The 19390-nt window shown below is 37.5% G+C and overlaps 1 protein-coding gene across 3 annotated transcripts in view; it reads left to right on the forward strand.

Moving 5' to 3' along the window:
- MYCT1 (MYC target 1) overlaps positions 1–18406 on the forward strand; it is a 43839-nt gene extending 25433 nt beyond the window's left edge. Inside the window, exons 2-3 of one of the 3 annotated variants that reach the window (XM_063813574.1) lie at positions 5516–5715; positions 18319–18406. In XM_063813574.1, the coding sequence (XP_063669644.1) occupies positions 5516–5715; positions 18319–18324 (206 nt within the window). In that variant the 3' untranslated portion in view covers positions 18325–18406. Of the gene's footprint in view, positions 1–5515; positions 9501–18318 lie in introns of those variants that run through there. The other 2 variants (XM_063813573.1, XM_024357479.3) reach the window with 2 other exon arrangements.
- The last annotated feature ends 984 nt before the right edge of the window (positions 18407–19390 follow it).

Genomic DNA, 19390 nt, shown 5'->3' on the forward strand with positions numbered 1-19390 from the left:
GGGTGACAGAGTGAGACTCAGTCTCAAAAAAAAAAAAAAAATTATGGAAAGATCACTAAACCTCATTTGCGCCCATGAATTTTGTAAAACATTTTTAACTAATTTTTAAAATACAAGATAAGGCCCTGCACAAAATATTTGTCCAGGGCCTCACACACTGTAGCTCTGTCCCTGTGCTGAGATGATACGGGGAGACACAAAGTATGAGCCTAATGTGATTTGAAAAGCAAGTAGTCCATACTTTGTTGTGGTAAAATTCTGATCATCTCTCATCCTTGTGGTATAGACATTGTGTCTGTAACCACAGAAGAGCTTAGAATATTGTAGCTATAGCTTGAGAGTGGTTCTGAGAGTTGAAGCCATGCTGGAAGAACAGATTTAATGAGATCTTCATTGTGGTGTAAGTAAAATAGAGAACGGCCATGCAAGTGCACTAGCATATGGTGCACTTTTGTAAGGTATGTTGGGGAAAGGATAGATGCAAGTTCCAAAATGCCTGACCAGGAGCTAGAGCTGCAGGGCCAGCAGGTGTCACTGCTGCCAGTGACAAATCCCTGCTCCCAATGGCTGTCACTCTGACACTACTGAGAAGCTACAGCAGAAATGGACACCTTTATGAACTGTGGGATTCTCAGAGTGCCAGGGACTCAGGGACTTCAAGACTGGGAGGAGTCTTTATTGAAAAATCAGGCTTCAGGCCGGGCGTGGTGGCTCACGCCTGTAATCCCAGCACTTTGGTAGACGGAGACAGGCAGATCACTTGAGGTCAGGAATTTGTGACCCGCCTGGCCAACATGATGAAACGCCGTCTCTACTCAAAATACAAAAATTAGCCAGGCGTGGTGGTGTGGGCCTGTAATCCCAGCTACTTGGGAGGCTGAGGCAGGAGAATCCCTTGAATCTAGAAGGCAGAGGTTGCAATGAGCCGAGATCATGCCATTGCACTCCAGCCTGGGCAACAGAGTGAGACTCTGTCTGAAAAAAAAAAAAAAGGAAAAAGCAGGCTTCATAGGTAAGCCTCTGCTTAGCTAAAATAGAGAACAAGAGGGCTGAAACTTAAATTAGATTATTGACTACAGTTGGGCAGGAAGAATGGGCAATGGGTGCCATTAAGTAACAGAAGTCAAACAGCCAAATGGTCAATGAGAATCTGAGAGTATAGGACTGTAGGGTATGATGGGAGTAGCCTAAGGTATTTGTTCAAAGCTGAGGAGCAAATTGAGGGGAAAAAATTCACAAAATGCATGACAAGGAGTTAATGCTTTTACATAAAGAGCTCACAGGATCAATGGGAAAAATCGTTGTAAGAAAGAAATCAAGAAATTCACTGGTGAAAATGAGCATAAAGAATTCTAAGTAGAAAAAAAAAAAACCTTTAACAACACTGAAAGTGGAAAAACTAAAAACTCCTATTAAGAATTCACAAAGAGGCAGGGCGTGGTGGCTCATGCCTGTAATCCCAGTACTTTGGGAGTGTGAGGCAGGAGGATCACTTGAGCTCAGGAGTTTGAGACCAGCCTGGGCAACATAGCAAGACCTCATCTCTACTAAAAATAAAAAAACTAGCCAGGCTTGTAATCCCAGCTACTCGGGAGGCTGTATTCCCAACTACTTGGGAGGTTGAGGTGAGGGCATAGCTTGAGCCCAGGGGGTTGAGGCTTCAGTGAGCTGTGATCGTGCCACTGTACTCTAGCCTGGGTGACAGAGTGAGACCCTGTCTCAAATAAATAGATAATAAATTAATTAAAAAGAATTCACAAAGAATAGCAACAAAATACAGTCAAATTTTGATGATTTACAAGGATATCAAGAATCAAGAACAACATGTGCTTTCCAGCTTAGGGACACAGTGTGATTTGTGGAGAATGAGTTAAGTGGACAAAACTGTCATCTCTCTGAATATCCAGTTTGGAGAAACACTCATGTTTTGAAGCAATTAGGAATAGAATTTTTCAAATTAAGGAAAAGAACTCTAACAATATCTGAAAACCGCTATAAAAATTCTATGCAAAGCTATAAGTATTGACTCACACTGATGCTAGGCACGAATATTCTTTGGAATTTTAACTACACTAATATTATTACTAGGATTGTTAGTTTTGGTTAGTGCTCCAGTGACAAATTTCCACAGGTTTTTTTTTTAAGTGGTTTGTCTTTAACCTTATTTTTCTATAAGCCCTGCTATTTTTAGCTCTTGGTTTTGTACAACCTGAGGAATACATATACAGTGTCACAACAAAAACATAAACACCTAAGTCTGTATACATAAGTATGAAAAATTTCAAAAGTTAAATGATTGCTCTTAAATATGAATGTCTTATCACCAAAGTATCTTGCTGAATGTCTTATCACCAAATCATCGAAGTATAATGCAGAGAACCAAGCTGAAATCCAAGGTACAGCTGCCACATAATTCAGGAACATTTCGTGGTAGGATGAAATTGGCCACAGTTAGAAAAACACAAATTAAAGAGGAAACTGCAGAGTCAAAACTCAGACTGCAGACTCCCCCTGCTTTATCCAGTTGGTGTGCTGAATATTCAAGCCTACATATTTAAACCTTGTGATCTGCTGAGCACCTACACCACAGGTGCTCAACAGACCAAAAGGGTCTGAGGGAAACAAGGGATTCCACCACATTCTAACTGGGCAAATCGCAGACTTGGGTAAATCCAGTGGCCTTTGCAAAGTGTTTTGGGGTAGGGATCCAGACAGAGTCAGGCAAATATCTTCCAGATGGCTCAAACTATAAAAAGTAAAATTTAAAAGCCCCTTTCTTCAACATGGAAAGAAAGGAATTAAACTAACCCTCAGAGAGAGGCAGTAAAATGTAGATGTGCCAATCACATTGAAATTCTTAGTGTAACCAGGCAGCTTAACTTCAAAATGCATTTTAAAACTTGCATTTTTCTTTTTCTTGGACTTCAAGATATAATCTTGCAGCAAACTGCAGAAGCATTTTCCTTAGCCTTAAAATAGATTCCATGTTCTACCCTTTCTCACCATATATACTCCCTTCACATTTATCTAACTGTATGCTAGCATCTAATTATGTGCCATCTTAGAAGTTCCAAGGGCCAATCTTCAGACAGAAAGTCCAAATCTGGACCCAGGTGCAAAATTCCAGAGATTACTTCAAAGTGGCTAGTCAACAACTTGGCCATTGTCGAAATGACACCAGCCCACGCTCCCCGGTGGACTGAAACCCAAGATAGCCCCTGGAACAAGACACACAGACATTGTACTCCGCACAATTTTTGCGTGCCATCCATTATCAAGTTTTCCCTTTTTAAGCCCTTGCCTTGCCCCTCAAAATTGAAGTGGTTGCTTTGGATGGGAATCTGGCCACGTCTCCATTACTACTTTTGTTTAATAAAATCACTTTCTACCAGACCTTACTCTTGTTAATTGGATTTTGCGAGTGGGAAGCAACCAGACTTGCATTTGGTTACATTGGTCCCTGCAGTCCCTGAAGCCTAGCTATTGAATATCTCTCTTTCCTTCATAGATAATGAAATCTTTATTGGAATCTACTAGATACCACAATCGCCTTTTATCAAATTTTCATTTTTATATAAACAACATTAGATTAGGTCACAATAACTTGCTGAAAAGATTTCTAACCAATACAGGGATTCAATATATACTGCTTTATTTCTGAAGCTGATAAATTGAGAAATATGTGTCTAAGCATATTATCTGAAATTATATTAGCAACTGCTGGCAAAATTAAATATAGATGATCTCTTTTGGGAAAATAGGCATGTAGACAAATAAAGCATAGGTTATACAACAAATGGTAGAAACAGAAAATAATAATGAAAACAAAAATTTAAAGCATAAGATATCAGAATTAAAATAGATTACTGTCTTTATAAAAATAAATACAATGAGACACACACACATACACAAGACAGAAGACTTCTTTTCAATCAAAAAATTCTACCTTCAAGTCAATAAATCTTGCCTAAAGTGAAGTGGCTCAGAAAATGTGAAAGTAAAAGGGCAGGCAAAAGTATGTTAGTGTGTACCTAGCGTGAAAAAAAAGTTGGGCAAGATGAAATATGTGAAATAGGACAAAGAATATTACTTTAAATTTTTTGTGTGTGTTTAATTAAATTTTTATTTATTATATCATTGCTAATCTAATAGATTGTACATGGTAGCTCAAAGCGGTTTTAGTTTGCATTTCTCTATTTTTTTTTTATACTTTAAGTTCTAGGGTACATGTGCACAACATGCAGGTTTGTTACCTATGTATACATGTGCCATGTTGGTGTGCTGCACCCATTAACTCGTCATTTACATTAGGTGTATCTCCTAATGCTATCCCTTCCCCCTCCCCCTATCCCAGACAGGCCCTGGTGTGTGGTGTTCCTCACCCTGTGTCCAAGTGTTCTCATTGTTCAATTCCCACCTATGAGTAAAAACATGGGGTGTTTGGTTTTCTGTCCTTGTGATAGTTTGCTCAGAATGATGGTTTCTAGCTTCATCCATACTTTAAATTATTGAAGAGCCCACTCCCAGTGAGGTATAAAGCATCACGAGTAAGCATCAGAGAACGCCATTTTTTTTTTTGAGACTGGGTATCTCCATGTTGTCCAGGCTGGAGTGCAGTGGCGCGATATCAGCTCGCTGCTACCTCTGCATCCCAGGCTCAAGCTATCCTCCCACCTCAGCCTCCCAAATAGCTGGGACTATAGGGCACATGCCACCACACCTGGCCAATTTTTATATTTTTTATAGAGATGAGGTTTCACCATGTGGCCTAGGCTGCAGAAATGACTTTATAAAACAAACTACAGAGTGAAGGATGCAAAAGAATATACAAGTAAGTTTGGAAGGCTTATTTGTGGATAAGAAGTCTAACATTTTAAGACAGTTTATACCCAAATTAATTTATAATTCAATGTGATGAAAGACCGAATTCTGACATAGAGACTTTTGTTTTGGTTTTTATATTTGCTTTTGTTTGTCTTTTAACTTAGATGAAGATAAAATGTCATGTGGAAATAAAACTTAAGAAACAATGTCATCAAAATTCTGACAAAGAAAAGTAACAGAAGATCCTCGGCCTAACAGATATGAAACTGGTCTTAAAGCTAAAATAAAAATTAAAAGTCATGCAAATCAACAGAAGAAAATAAATAATACTAAAATAGAACTAGGCAAATATGGGAAATTAGTTATGATGAGAGTGGTATTTTCAACAAATTAAGACAATTGATTAATTAATGTTTGGGAGAAAATTAGCTGTAGAGAAAAGTCTCTTTGATTCAAAATAAGTTCAAAATGGATAAAGAATGTAAACAAAAAATGAAATAGTGGCATGCAATAAAAATACATAAATATGTAAAAATATTTACATGGGAAAAACTTTTCTAAACTAGTCTTTGAACAATGTAATTTCAGATTCTTTTAATTTTGAAATTAGTTTTTAAAAAACTAAAGTTTTCAAATATAGATTCAAAACAATTAGGATTTATTATAAGTGTGTAGTATGTATTTATTACAGCAAGTGGCCTTATAAGAAAGGCAGAGGAAGATTTGGCACAGACACAAAGAAGAGAAGGTGATGTGAAAATGGGACAGAAAGAGATTTCTGGAAATACTGATCTTGAATATTGGAGTGAAGCAGCCACAAGCCAAGGAATGCCAGACCCTGTCAGAACATGGAAGATGCAAGGAATGGATGCTCTTGTGCACAACCTTAAGGTGAGCTAAAGTTAAAACATTAGCGCCTTCTCACAGCCTTCCTGGGCATACACATGGCCCTTCACATGTGTGTGGGTTTCTAGATTCCCCAGGAATATGTCAGAGCTTTTCCCTATAGACACTTCATTTTTTATTTTTGTGTGTGTGGTTTTGTTTTTATTTGTTTTTTGTTTTGTTTGCTTGTTCTTTTGTTTGTTTTTTTGTTTCTTTGTTTGTTTTTGAGACAGGGTCTCTGTCACCCAGGTTGGAGTACGGTGGCATGATCTCGGCGCACTGCAACCTTCACCTCCTAGGCTCAGGTGATCCTGCCACGTCAGCCTCCGGAGAGGCTGGGATGACAGACGCATGCCACCATGCCTGGCTAATTTTTGTATTTTTTGTAGACATGGGGTTTTACCATGTTGCCAGGCTGTTCTCAAACTCCTGAGCTCAAGCAATCTTCCTGCCTTGGCCTCCCAAAATGCTGGGATTACAGGCATAAGCCACCATGCCTGGCCTTCCATGGTTTTCTTAAACATTTTTTGCTCAGCCTCTTTCTACTCCAACTGGTGTCTCTTTATCAGGCAGCTACAAAATCAAACAGTTGCTGCTGACTGTTTTTAACAAGTGCCTTAGAGGAAAAAGGGAGCTTTCCACCTAGTGAGCTCTGAATGAAGTTATATAAAGACAAGCCCTGTGAATGGGGTTTTCAAGAAGTTGCTAGTCAGGTCAAATAGTGACTACTGCTGAGGCATGGAGCTTTTTAAAGAAGCTCTAACCCATTTTGACTTCTCTGATGACTGTTAGGCTGTTGGTTTCTGTAAGCCTGCTGATTTTCATGGCTACCTTGGAGCTGGCAAGAAGGAATTGGGAATAGGCAAGTTAAAATGTCACTAAGGTCTCTGTTCTTAACAAGATTCAGTTGCTTTTCTTGAATAAATGCTCCTCGAGTTGTCACAAGTCTTTGGTTAATTTCCAGAGTACTGAACAAGTTGCTTTTTCTTTTGCCATTTATTTCCACTGTTTTTATGGCAGAGAAAATGTTCAGAAGACCTTATCCCATCACTCCAGAAGTGCTTCTGCTTGTTAACATTTTGGCATACAGACAGTCTTGCCTCTTAAAGTCTACTGGCACAAAGAGCCAGGTCCTAAAAATTAAAAAGAGCCCATCAATCCTTCACCAGAATACTGTGGTGATTTCTCCTGTCTCTGCTTTTCTTATGCTGTGAAATGAAATGTGGGATTCAAGACTATCCTTTAGAGGTAGGTGATTGCTTTTAAGAGCATACTCTTCCTCAATCATAAGTATCTTGTGAGACCAGATTGTGGAATTCCTACTGATGGTTAAAAGGTTCCCACATCATATCTCAGTTTTAAAACAGGAACTATATTATTCTAAGGATTTCAGTCCTCCAACTCTTCAGAATAAATCTCCGACTTCATGAAACTTATTTCTGGTTAAGCGCAAAACTTATGGTTCAAATTCCTCCGCAAAAGTTTCGGAAGAGAGGAGATGCTCATGTGTGTTAAACACTAAAGGCAACTGTGTTGCTTGGAAAAACTGCAATGTTGGTGTTTAGACACTTCCATTCACCTGCCTGGAAGGGAACATAGTCATGAGCAGTGTTCTTTCTGGGTGGAAATAAGAGGTGGGAGCTGCGTGCAGTGACTCATTTGTCCTTTTTCTTTCCCTATGTGCATGCATGCTTTTCCACAGATTATAACTCATGGAAATTCTCATTGGAAAAGACACTTCAGTAACATTTCCCACATGCTTTGACATTTTTTTTTTTAGGAAAATGTTTCATTCTATTAGGTTAATTCCACCCCAAGGTATTTGCATAAGTGGCGTGGGTCTGGCCTTTGACGTTATCTTCCTGAATGATCTCTGATTGCTCACTCAGGCGTATTGTAGACTCTTGGTCTCATTGAATCTTGTGCTATCTTTACCAAATCAAATCTGTAAAGTTCACTGGCAATTTAATGTATTGTTCTTGAGTCATCTTGACATTTTGACTTCTTAAGTGTAAACTGAAAAATGCATTTACTGGAAATTTGGAAATTTGTTTTTTAAAATAAAACAACATATGCCAGATCCCTAATCTACAGATGATTTATAAAATCAGGCAATGCTTATGAGGTAATGCTGCTGAAAGAAGGTTTCTAAAAAGGAAATTTATCTCCAATGTTTCTAAAGCACATAAAAGAACAAGACTGTTTTTAACAGGGGAATAAAACATACAAAGAAGGGTGTAAATTATTAGGATATCATCCAGTTTTTTTGTAAGGCAGGTAGAGAGGAGGCTCAAATGCTAAAAGGGTAAAAATATTTAGTTTAGCATTGTTGAAAGAACTGGAGAAGATTGTCTTTATTTCAAAGTTGTAAATATTATAAATAGATAAACTTTTTGGTAAGTGAGCCTTTATTAAGAAATCAATGCATATTGGTTTGGATTAATAGAACCTTTGGATATTTCATAATAAATAAGATCTTATTTTGTAGTAATATTGAAAGTTGAAATTTTCCTAGTAGATACTTTTTATTATTAACTTAAGTAGTCTAGAGTTAATTCTTGCTACCGAATTGGATCACCATATGATGAATTCTGTCACTACATTTATATTAAACATTAAGCTATATCCATGGACATTGATGTTTAGAGGTAAACAAAATGCCTAAATAGAGGTGAAGAGGAACTCCAAATATGCTTACCTCATGCATTCTAAAGTTTAGAAGTTTTGGCAACTGAGATTTCGCAATCACCAATGGATCACACAAATTGACAAGATAATTGTTATTACTCTTTTCTGTTTTAATATAAATTTTCTAAAGTATTATAACATTTTGAAATAGAAAGTTTAAGATATTTGTTTACTTAATTTCAGAATTAAGTATTTAATTAATTGCTGACTTTGATGAGATCAGGCACACTCAGGGTGGTACAGCCATAGATGAATTGCTTACTTTGAATGAAATTGAATGTAAAGGAATGTAACAGTTAAAAGAAAAAAGCCCTTTTTTTCTTCATTTTATTCTTTCATTCCATCTTTTATTTCTTTCCTCTTTGCATTGTTATATGATATTTATAAAAAGGGTTCTAAACAAGATAACAAAAATATAAAGTAGATGATAGAGTTGGGGCCAAGGGGAAGCAAAGTGGAGCCGGTAATAAGGTTAGTGCTAAAAACCAGAGTCTTACATCGTTAAAACCAACAAAGGGCCATGGATTTAGCTCTTAGCTTCTTAGCTGTGCACTTAATGAAAGGAATAGGAACAGATATATATTCACAGAGCTCATAAGATAAAGACAAATTATTCATTCCCGAGCACAGTGAGTTCTGATTTTAGGTCCTAACGATATTTGAATTTTATCATAAAAAGGATCCTGTGTGATGCAATGAACAAATTACTAAGTAATACCCTTAGGATAAATACAGCAAGGAATTTTATGTGGATGTGTCTTAATTTAGGGAGTTGTCATCATGACAGAAAAAAAATCAGTGAAAATAATCCTGTTGAGGCAAACCCCACCGTATCAATGAGGCAGGATTCACTTCCATGGTCCTGTGAGGGGACTATTAGAGTATCTGGAGAGAACTTCCTGACCAGGTTCAAGACCCCAAAGGGAATCGATAAATTTTGAAAGAGAGCTCTAGGAAATCCGGTAAATTGTGTACGTCGGTGGGTGTATAAGGTCATGGATGCATTTTTCTGAAAACAGGGTTTGCATTTTTTAACAAAAGAAACTTTGCCCTAGAAAAGGTTGAGAGAAAAGAATAGGCTGCACATCCATTATTAATACACTTAAAAAAAAAAAGAAATTCGTGAACATGCATGATCATTAGTTTTGAGAGTGTGCTCCATGCCTACTTCTCGGAATAAAAAATTTCTGTATGACACCTTAAAGAATAAAAACATATGCTCTAAGAATCAGTCAACAAGGGTGGTTTGTACTTCCTCTTAAGAAAGTTGACATGCTGATTTAGTGCTAATTGGTAGAGAACCCTGCTTCATATATGTTTGGAAGTAAGCACAGGGTATATTCCTAGGAAAGATATAGATCTTAACAGAAAATGATGTTGTGAGCCTTCCAAATGAAATTATAAAACTTTGAGTTTTTATCATGTAGTGTGTTAATAAGTTTAACACAAGTATTTTTAAAGCAGGTATAACCAAAAGCTTATCTTGAACATTACAAAAGAAAGAGTTGAATAAGTCACTCATAGACTGTCTGGCTTTGAGCAATGCAATTTCCTGGAACAATATACTAAGATAAATTGCTTGCAAAATGTACTTCTCTGTCACTGAATTTGATACCTTGCTGAATGGGGTTGTTAGCTATAAATAGATTAAAAGTTTTTTTTCTGGCAATAGAGAGTTGAGGTAGAAGCTTCTTAAGGTCTTGGCTAGATCATGAGAATAAAATTACTATGCATCTTATGTATGTGTGTTTTTATATATAAATTAAGATTTAGTATTATATATTGTATATTAAGAAAAATATTGGAGATATCTATATCTATTTCTAAAGTCTCCCAGAGAGATTGGATAACTTGCATAAGGTCTTATACTGTATTTATGTGGTGGAGCTGGGATTCAAGCAAGGGCAGTGCAGCTCCAGAGCACCTGTCTTAGCCATTACACTATGCTCCCTCTATGTACAAAAATATGATCATACTATTTGCTTATGAAGGAATGTTCACTCTCCACTGTCTGTGAAAGGGATCTAGGAGAGGAACAAGGCATCATCTATTTCATTCAAAATGCTATTATGTCATAAAAGAACAAGTTATTGTGAATGAAAGAATAAACCCTCTTATTTACTACTAGAAATTAGTAATTGCTCTTTCAAGACCTGGTATAATGCATATGTTGTTTAAGGTTTCACAATTAAGAGGCATCCAGAGCAGCTAATATAATAGCTGTATCTCTTCATTTAGCCAGTGACTGTTGAAGTGTAGGAAGTATTGTTTCACTTGTACAAAATTAAGAGAGTTTATTTAAGTGATTTATTTTCTTCTCTCAGTTTCTCCAGCCAGCTTTGTGACTCTTTGCACCAGTTGAATAGCAATTCTATTTCTAGGAATTTATCCCAATCAAATAATTTAAGGAAAGCAAAAAGCCATATTCATGAAGATATCTAGAATATCTTTATTTGTAACAGAAAATAAGAAAACATTAGTGGGGAAAACCATGGGTCTTACATTAAGGGACATAAAAACAGCTATATAAACACAAATATAAATAATTATAAAAATTCTGTAAAAGCATGGAAAATGTCTGGCTAAATGTCAAGAAAAAACAGCATTAACAACTATCATAGACATATATTTAACATATATAGACATGCTTTGAACATATATTATAGACATATGTTTAACATCTATTATACTTTCAGCAAGTAAAATGTATACTTGTGAAAGGAAATATGGAGAAAATGGAAATAGTTATATTGTAATAAACTTACAATTATTTTGTTGTTCTTTCCTTAATATTGTGGTTTTTATCTTCCAGTGAATTTTGCCAATTCCTTGACAAGTTCCTAGGTTTTCACTAGAGGTTTTCAGGATTTCACTGGCCATTAATGGAATTCCTACCTTTCAAATACTGGCTTCTCCACTCATTAACTGAATGACACTCTGCCAGTTAATTAACTTCTTTATACCATATTTTTTTTCCTGCTGAATATGGAGCGAATAATGCTTACTTCATAGAGTTGTTGAGATCAAATGAGATAATGCAAATTAATCCTTAAGTTTACAGCGTTTCCCAGCACATAGTATGTGCTTAAAAGAAACAAAACAACCCAAATGGATTAGCACATTTAGCTACCATTTGTTGAGTATTCAGAAGGTTGGACTAATGTGTGAGACATTACCGTTTTAATGGTGAAAGAAAAAAATGTAATTAACATGTCAGAACAAAATTTAGTTTTGTTTTTAAAGCCATGCTGATAAAAAATATATAATGCATCACAGAATTTTAAATATAAGGCACCATTACAGTTTTTCTAGTCTTTTAGAAACAAAGGTATTCCAATTAAATGCAGCTCAAAATCAATAATAAAAATTTGAAAAATAGAGAAAAGAATGAAAAAAAGAAAGTATTATCAATGGCATCATCCAAAATACAGCTCCTGTTAACATTTTGGGGGTTTATTTTTAGGATACACAAAGGATACCTTTAAAAAAATAAAATTATATTGGGAGTTTTATATTTCTCTTTACACTTAACACTAGAAGTGGTTTCTTCGTTGCCAAATAGTTTCCCTAAAAAAAAAGCCTACATTATTTTATATTGATTGGAGATTATAATTTATTAAAATATTCTACAAGTAGTTTTTAGAATATTTTAATAAATTATAATCTGCAATCAATAGTATACCTTTTCACAATTAAAACTATTCTAAATATTTTTGTTTTTTTTTTTTTTGCTGTAGGATTATTTTTATTACTTCCTTAGCATAGTTTTCTAGAGATAGAATCATTGGTTTAAATTATGAATATTTTTAATGATTTTGATATAGATTGATGTATCACATTGCCAGCAAAGAATGAAGAGAATTTAAAAATTTTGCAAGATGAGAGTTTCTATAATTTTAACTTAAGCCTCTTTCATTTTTGATCAAAGGTAATGATTTATGATGGAACATTTAACTATGTTAATTGATCATTTTAAGTTTTTATTGCATGAATTTTCTATTCATATCGTTTCTCCTTTTTTTAGGCATTTAATATTTATTACCCATTTGCAATGAATGCTTTAGGTTTGGAAAATATTAACTTTCTGTCATATATTCAAGTAAGCCCATAACTTCCTTTGCAATTTTTAATTTTACTTGAAATTTGAAATATTTTTTTAAAGTCATAAACTTGATATTCAATTCTATGTTTTAAAAAATACTAAGTTGTCAGGCAGTTTCATTTATTTGTATGTAACTCTTTAGTTTGGTGAAAATTGAATCCAATTGGCTGTTCATTTCATCTATCTGAGGAAGGTGTTTATATTCACTTCCAAGATTCTTTCTCTTTAGAATTCTTGATTCAGAGTAAGAAGCAAAAATAAAAATAAACATACAGACTCCTTCTTAAATATTTTATATATGTATATTGTTATTGTTATTATTATTATTATTGTTATTATTTGCGATGGAGTTTCGCTCTTGTTGCCCAGGCTGGAGTGCAATGGTGCAATCTCAGCTCACCACAACCTCTGCCTCCCAGGTTCAAGCGATTCTCCTGCCTCAGCCTCCGGAGTGAGTAGCTGGGATTACAAGCATGCGCCACCATGCCCGGCTAATTTTGTATTTTTAGTAGAGACGGGGTTTCTCCATGTTGGTCAGGCTGGTCTTGAACTCCCAACCTCAGGGCATTGGCCCACCTCAGCCTCCCAAAGTGCTGGGATTATAGGCGTGAGCCACCGTACCAGGCCAGAAATATTATAATTATTATCCCTATCAAAAAAAGCATGATAACTTCCATTTCACTTTCTAAAAGTGCTTAGAAATTTGCTTCTTTTCTTACTGTTTAACCATATAGAATTTTTGGCAAACTGACAAGAGAGCCTTAAATAACCAAAAGTAGACATTGTACAGAAATAGAAATATAAACTTGAAAAATAAGAAGTAATAAAATAGTTCTAACTTTTATGAAGTGTTGGAAATTAAAGTATACATCTGACGTAAATGCATAATTAGTTGACACCATTTCAGTAAGTTACTCTTCCAAAAGAGGCTCCAGTTTGTTTTAAACAAGTACACATCTCCCAGATGAAATCCTTTTTAGGTGGAGCTGTCTTACAAGAAAGTGAGAACAAAAAGACGAATATTTTTTACTTTTGAAAAACTAATTTCTTTATATAAAAATTTACAGCATATTTAGTTATATTTGATTTATAGATATATTTTTCTTTAGCCATAAGCACATTCTTAATAAGAATAATTGTAGAAATATGAAGTTAATTTTGAAAGGTCTTTATAGGTCAAGTTTGTAAAGACAGTTAACAAAGCTGAGAGAGGAGTTTCAGGAAAACCCCAGCCACTTTTTATTTCCTGTGATAAATGTATATGAGCTATAGAATTTAAGAAGTGTGGGATAAGTATATCAAGTTCTAAAAACAATGTGAATTTCTAAATAATTTCTCCCTAATGTGATGCATTGACTTGAAGTTATTTCACAGAACAAAGAAAAAAAATCCCAACTTTGTCAATGTTTCCAGTCTAGGTAAAGTGACTAACACGTTTTGACATCGAATATGCCCATTCATGCTAAGAAAAACTCTTAAACAGTCTAAATAGAACCCCCTTTGCTTTTGAGTGAAGTGAAGATTTTAGATCCTGGAATTACTATAGAGGCTTTAAAACATTAATTGGAACTCTTTTTCACATAAGAACATTTCCAGATTGTTTTCTTTTTGCTTCAGCAAAAAGGAGGAGATTCAACATTAAGATTAAGTAATACTGGCTGCAAAAATAAACATCAAAAAAACCTTTCCACTTTTCCACCTTGAATGTTTATTCTGATCAGCGCTCATTTGGGAGCAACTTATAATGTACCAGGTATTGGGGATATAATGATACATAAGACAGTTTCAGTAAGAGGCATAATTAAATCAATTGATTATGTAAGTGTGCTGTAGAAAATATTATCACAAAAAATACAGATAAAATGCAATAAAAGCAAGGCTGGAAAGGCATTCTAAAGGGGTAATGAATCATAGAATTTAAAAATTGTATGATTTTTATAGAAAATATTCCCTTTTCTGTTGTGAAGTTACACTACTTTTGTTTTTAACAGGACCTGGAAAAACATTTATGCATTTAAAAATACGTCCCAATATATGAATCAAGCATTATTCAGATGACTTAAAGGACTAAGAAAACGACTATCATTGAATGAAACTTAGCCTAGAGAAAAAAAGAAACATGGCTGAGAAATCTTTAAAAACAAAGCTGGTAGGATTTGAGTAATAGCCATCCTGTACAAAGACTAAGTTTTATTTGAGAATAGGAAAGAAGTATTGAACATTGGACCCAAAGAACTGAAAACTAAAACAATAAAAGTTTTTTAAAAAGACTTGAGGTCCAAACCAAATAGAGTTGAAATAAGTACAATTTCAATCTCATTCATTCGCTCATCTGAAATAGTTACTGAGCACCTATTACGTGACAGCAACACGCTTTTGCATGCTAAAAGTGTCTGGTGATGGAGGAAATGTCATTGTATGTCACTGTAGTGATCCAACATGCTCAGTGTTAGGCTGGGGGAAATACGGGGTTAAACAAGGGCCCAAAATCACAGCACCTCACCCAAATTTGATGGGAGAATGGGTTACAGTCTTTCTGGAAAAAAATGTTCTACTGTAAGCTGAGACCCGAAGGATAAAAAGAGATTGGAGTAGGTGTTTCTGAGGGAGGAAATGGTATGTGTGAAAAGCCAGAGACATGAGAGAATACGGTACTTTTGAGAACCTGAAAGTTGTTCCACGTGGCTGAGAATAGATTGTGGGTGGATGGGGAGGGGACAATGAGGGGCCATTGATGAGAATAGCATGATCCAGGCTTGCAAGCCTGTTTCCTTCAAGAGCAATAGGGAACCACAGAAAGATTATAAACAAGGGAATGATATGATCAAAGACATTTTGGGGGAAGATCACTTTAGCAGCATTATGGAAAAGAGCTTGGAAGAAAAAAGGTTGTAACTAGTGGAACCCTATTTGAGTCTATAGAAGTTGCACAGGAGAGGGAGAATGGAGGCCGGGCCTTCTTTAGTTGGATCCTCAGTTTTGTCATCCAAAGAACTTGGAATCCCACATTGATTTCCCCCATCACACATAATGTATGATTGTATATGTGTAAGTATGATTGTCAGAGGCAGAGGTCATTGATACCTGTTTATACACATAAGTATGATTGTCAGAGGCAGAGGTCATTGATATCTGTTTCTAGAAACTCTGATGACTGCAAAAGTGTTTCTCATTTCCTTATTAAGAAAAATGCCAAGAATAGTCCTTGTGAATGTAGAGAAGAAAGAAGCACCCTGTGCCTTCTCTATCTAATACTTAGGCTCAGCACTGTTTTGACAGAAAAAGCGGCTTTCTCTCTTTCCCTCCATGGCATTTCGATTATTTTGTAGTTGTTGTTGTTGTTGTTGTTTTGACAGAATCTCGCTCTGTCACCCAGACTGGAGTGCAGTCACATGATCTCAGCTCACTGCAACCTCTTCCTCCTAGGTTTAAGCAATTTTGCTTAATTCTCCTGCCTCAGCCTCCCATGTAGTTGGGAACACAGGCGTGCACCACCACGCCCGGCTGATTTTTGTATTTATAGTAGAGACAGGGTTATGCCATGTTGGTCAGGCTGGTTTTGAACTCCTGGCCTCAAGCAATCCACCTGCCTCAGCCTCTCAAAGTGCTGGGATTATAGGCATGAGCCACTGTGCCCGGCCCTTGCGTGGTATTTCTTTGAGACACCCTAAAGGCACTGCAGCCACAGAAAGGAGTGTGGACCTAGGTAGCGACTCCCCGTTAGGATGCATCTCAACAACATTTCTTTTGGTTGTCATTTGGGGTAAGAACTATTTGCAAGCAAATGTAAATCACTGGATTGAACTGCCTGTTAACATCATCACTACACATTGCTCAACCGTCCCGGTAAATCCGGAGGGTCACAGCAGCAAGGCAACCATGCCCCCCTCCCCACTCTCCATGCTCTATTCTGTGGGTTTTGAATTTGCTGGCCTCACAACCCACTTGAAGAGAAAGGTGAAAGGTCCAGATCTCAGCTCCGCTACTCATTGGAAGTCACTTGCCTTTTTTCAGTTATGAAGTTGCTAAAATTTCTCAAAACAAAGTGACAGGACTAAATTACCTTAAATTCTTTCTAGCTGAAAATGATGGTTTTATGAGTCAGAAATGAGAACATTAGTGTTCCAGACTTGGAAGTACAGGGAAGTAACTACAGATACAGGATATTAGAATATATGATTAAGAAGAATGGTGATTTTAAAAGCTTATCAAATAGCTGCAGCTCCTGCTTCCTTGACAGGGAGAGTTTCTTTCCTGAGGGCCAGGCGCCAGCAGCCCTGGAGACGCAGGGCCCAGTTTGCCTCAAGTCTCCTTCCCAAGGCTACTCTACACCTCCTCACAAAGACCCCATGAGGATTTGGTGTCTGGCTTCTGGCAGCACATTGACCTTTTCTCTGCAATTGTGTCAGCAATGGATCCAGCTTCTTTTCCTGGAGGGACTTGAGGAGCATCAAGGGCCTGAATGAACTTCTAATGTATTTGTGTTTCAGCAGCAGTCTTCAGAAATCAATTGTTCACCAATTGGACAGACCTGCTCGGGGCTAGAGTGCCCTTCCTCCAAGTTCCCACATTGATTATTTTAAGAATTCTTCCAACTCAAATGAAAAATACCAAAAATTTTAAAACGTGCAGGCCTTCTGAAGCTATCCAATCCTAAAATTAAATATTGGGTGTGGGAATGGGAGTACACTAGGAAGGGTCCAGGAAGGACTCTGAAGGCTCTTTCCAAAGGTGAATTGAGGAGAGTTTAATAAAGAGGTAGAAGTAGTGAGGTAGCGAGTAATCCATGAATGAGCCTCAGCAGGGAGCCGTTGGCCCCTCTAGGGCTGCAGGAGAGAGGCCACCCTGCAGAAACTGAATCTTGCGGGAGGAATGTAGTCTCTTCCAAGCCATGGCCTAGGGGAATAAATACCCAGAGCTCTCTTTCCCTCCTCTTTGGTCCTTTCATTTCCAACCAGCACGTCTCTTTTGCTGAGCCCAGCCAGCAGCCAGAGGACCAGGGTGTGGACGATGTAGTCCATAAAGGTCAGCCTTCAAGGAAATAGCAGCAGTGAAGAAGAGCAGAGAGGGTTCCCAGCAGAGGCGGGAGCTGGGGGGAGAGCCTGTGGCGTCAGATCTCTCCCAAGAGTAAGCCGAAACTCAGGGCTCCTGGGAGGTCCTCTAGGGCTGAGGCAAACTGAAAGAAACAGGTTTAGCTTTAGGGCCAAGGAATGGGTTGAAGAAGCCTAAGGTGAGGAACCAGGTGGCAAAGTTGGAGACCAGCTGGAACAACTGAAGAACAAAGAGAGGGAGGGAGACATGTGGCCTCCAGGGTCAGGGCAGGCCTCCATCCTGCCCCCGTGCTCCATTCTAGGACAAATCTCAAAGTTACCAAGCTTCGGTCCCAGGGCCTCTTTGAAACTGGTTTTAACACTAAGTAGGATATAGGGTCCCTGGCAGGCTCTTCCCAGGCAAACCATGACTATACACAATTCAAGGCCATTGTAAAGTAATGGTGAGTATATATTTTCACAGGCCACAGAGTAAAATGAACACAAAAATTTGTTTTTAAAAATGTTTACCTCTGCCAGGTGCAGTGGCTCACACCTGTAATCTTGGCGGCATGGGAGGCTGAAGCAGGAGGATCGCTTGAGCTCAGGAGTTGGAGGCTGCCTTGAGCTACAGTTGTGCCACTGCCATCCAGCCTGGGTTACAGAGACAGACTCCAAGTCTAGGGGAAAAAAAGTTTAACTTGATCATTTCTAGGTAAAGGCAATACTTTTCAGATTTAAAATTCTATCATTTCAGATTTTCTGTCATTTCAAATGTTGTCTTTCCAGATTTGAAAAGAGGATTTGTCTCCTCTTTTCCCTCAGAGTAGCATCTAAGCTTCTGACAGAGCAATGTGAAATCTGGGAGGCTTCCTCTGGGCACTTTGGAGATGGTCTAGGGCTGGCTGTCATCGACTGAAATATGCAGTGACATCTGGTCCCTGGGTGTGGACACCCACGCTGGCTCTTGGTAGGTTGTTTAAAACCTGTCCGTTGCTAGGCCCTTTCCACTCTTTGTTCCTTGGATGGTATTTTGGGTTTTCCTAAGCAGAGTGTGCAACTATCATCCAGGTTTGTCTCCCGTACCATTATGCAGAGTGTTTCTCCATGATTTGCTTTGTCTTATATCAACCAGATGTGAAATGAAGCCAAGTTAGCCTCTATTGTTCAGTCCCTACACTTGATAACACAGGGTTCTGTCATCCATCCCTTCCACTCTACCATAAACTCACACCAGCTTCCCCATCTCAGAGGCTCTTCCCTGGCCTGTGGAGAATAGATGTAGTGGTAGAGGGGCCATGAAAACTCACTCAGAAAATATTCTTGCCAAATCTTCATTCTAACATCCAGACTGCAGCTTTCTTAAGGTTAAAAGCCAGAAATTAGACATGGTTGTTTTTCATTTGATCCATATAGTAAACACAGAGGGTGATTGAGTTGAAGGCTGGTTGCATGGAATGTGTACAGTCATCTCCCAACACCCCGGCAGACGCCTGAAACCACTGACAGCACCTAACCCTACATAAACCATGTATTTTCCATCTGTCACCAAATTGGCTAAGTGACTACCTGGGAGGTAGCATAGACAGCACAGATATGCTGGACAAAGGGCTGATTCACATCCCAGGCTGGACTGGGCAGGATGGCAGAAGATTTCATCATGCTATTTGGAATGGCACACAGTTTAAAGCAAATAAATGGTTTATTTCTGGAATTTTCCATTAATATTTTCAGACTGCTGTTGACCACAGGTAACTGAAATCATGGAAAGAGAAACTGCAGATAAGGGAGGACTACTCTATGTGGTGGGGGAACATATACATAAGAGATGACATTGTGAAGTAGGTAAAATTGGTTTTAA

Source organism: Pan troglodytes, chromosome 5 (assembly GCF_028858775.2).
Source record: "Pan troglodytes isolate AG18354 chromosome 5, NHGRI_mPanTro3-v2.0_pri, whole genome shotgun sequence".
NCBI classification, from domain to species: domain Eukaryota; kingdom Metazoa; phylum Chordata; class Mammalia; order Primates; family Hominidae; genus Pan; species Pan troglodytes.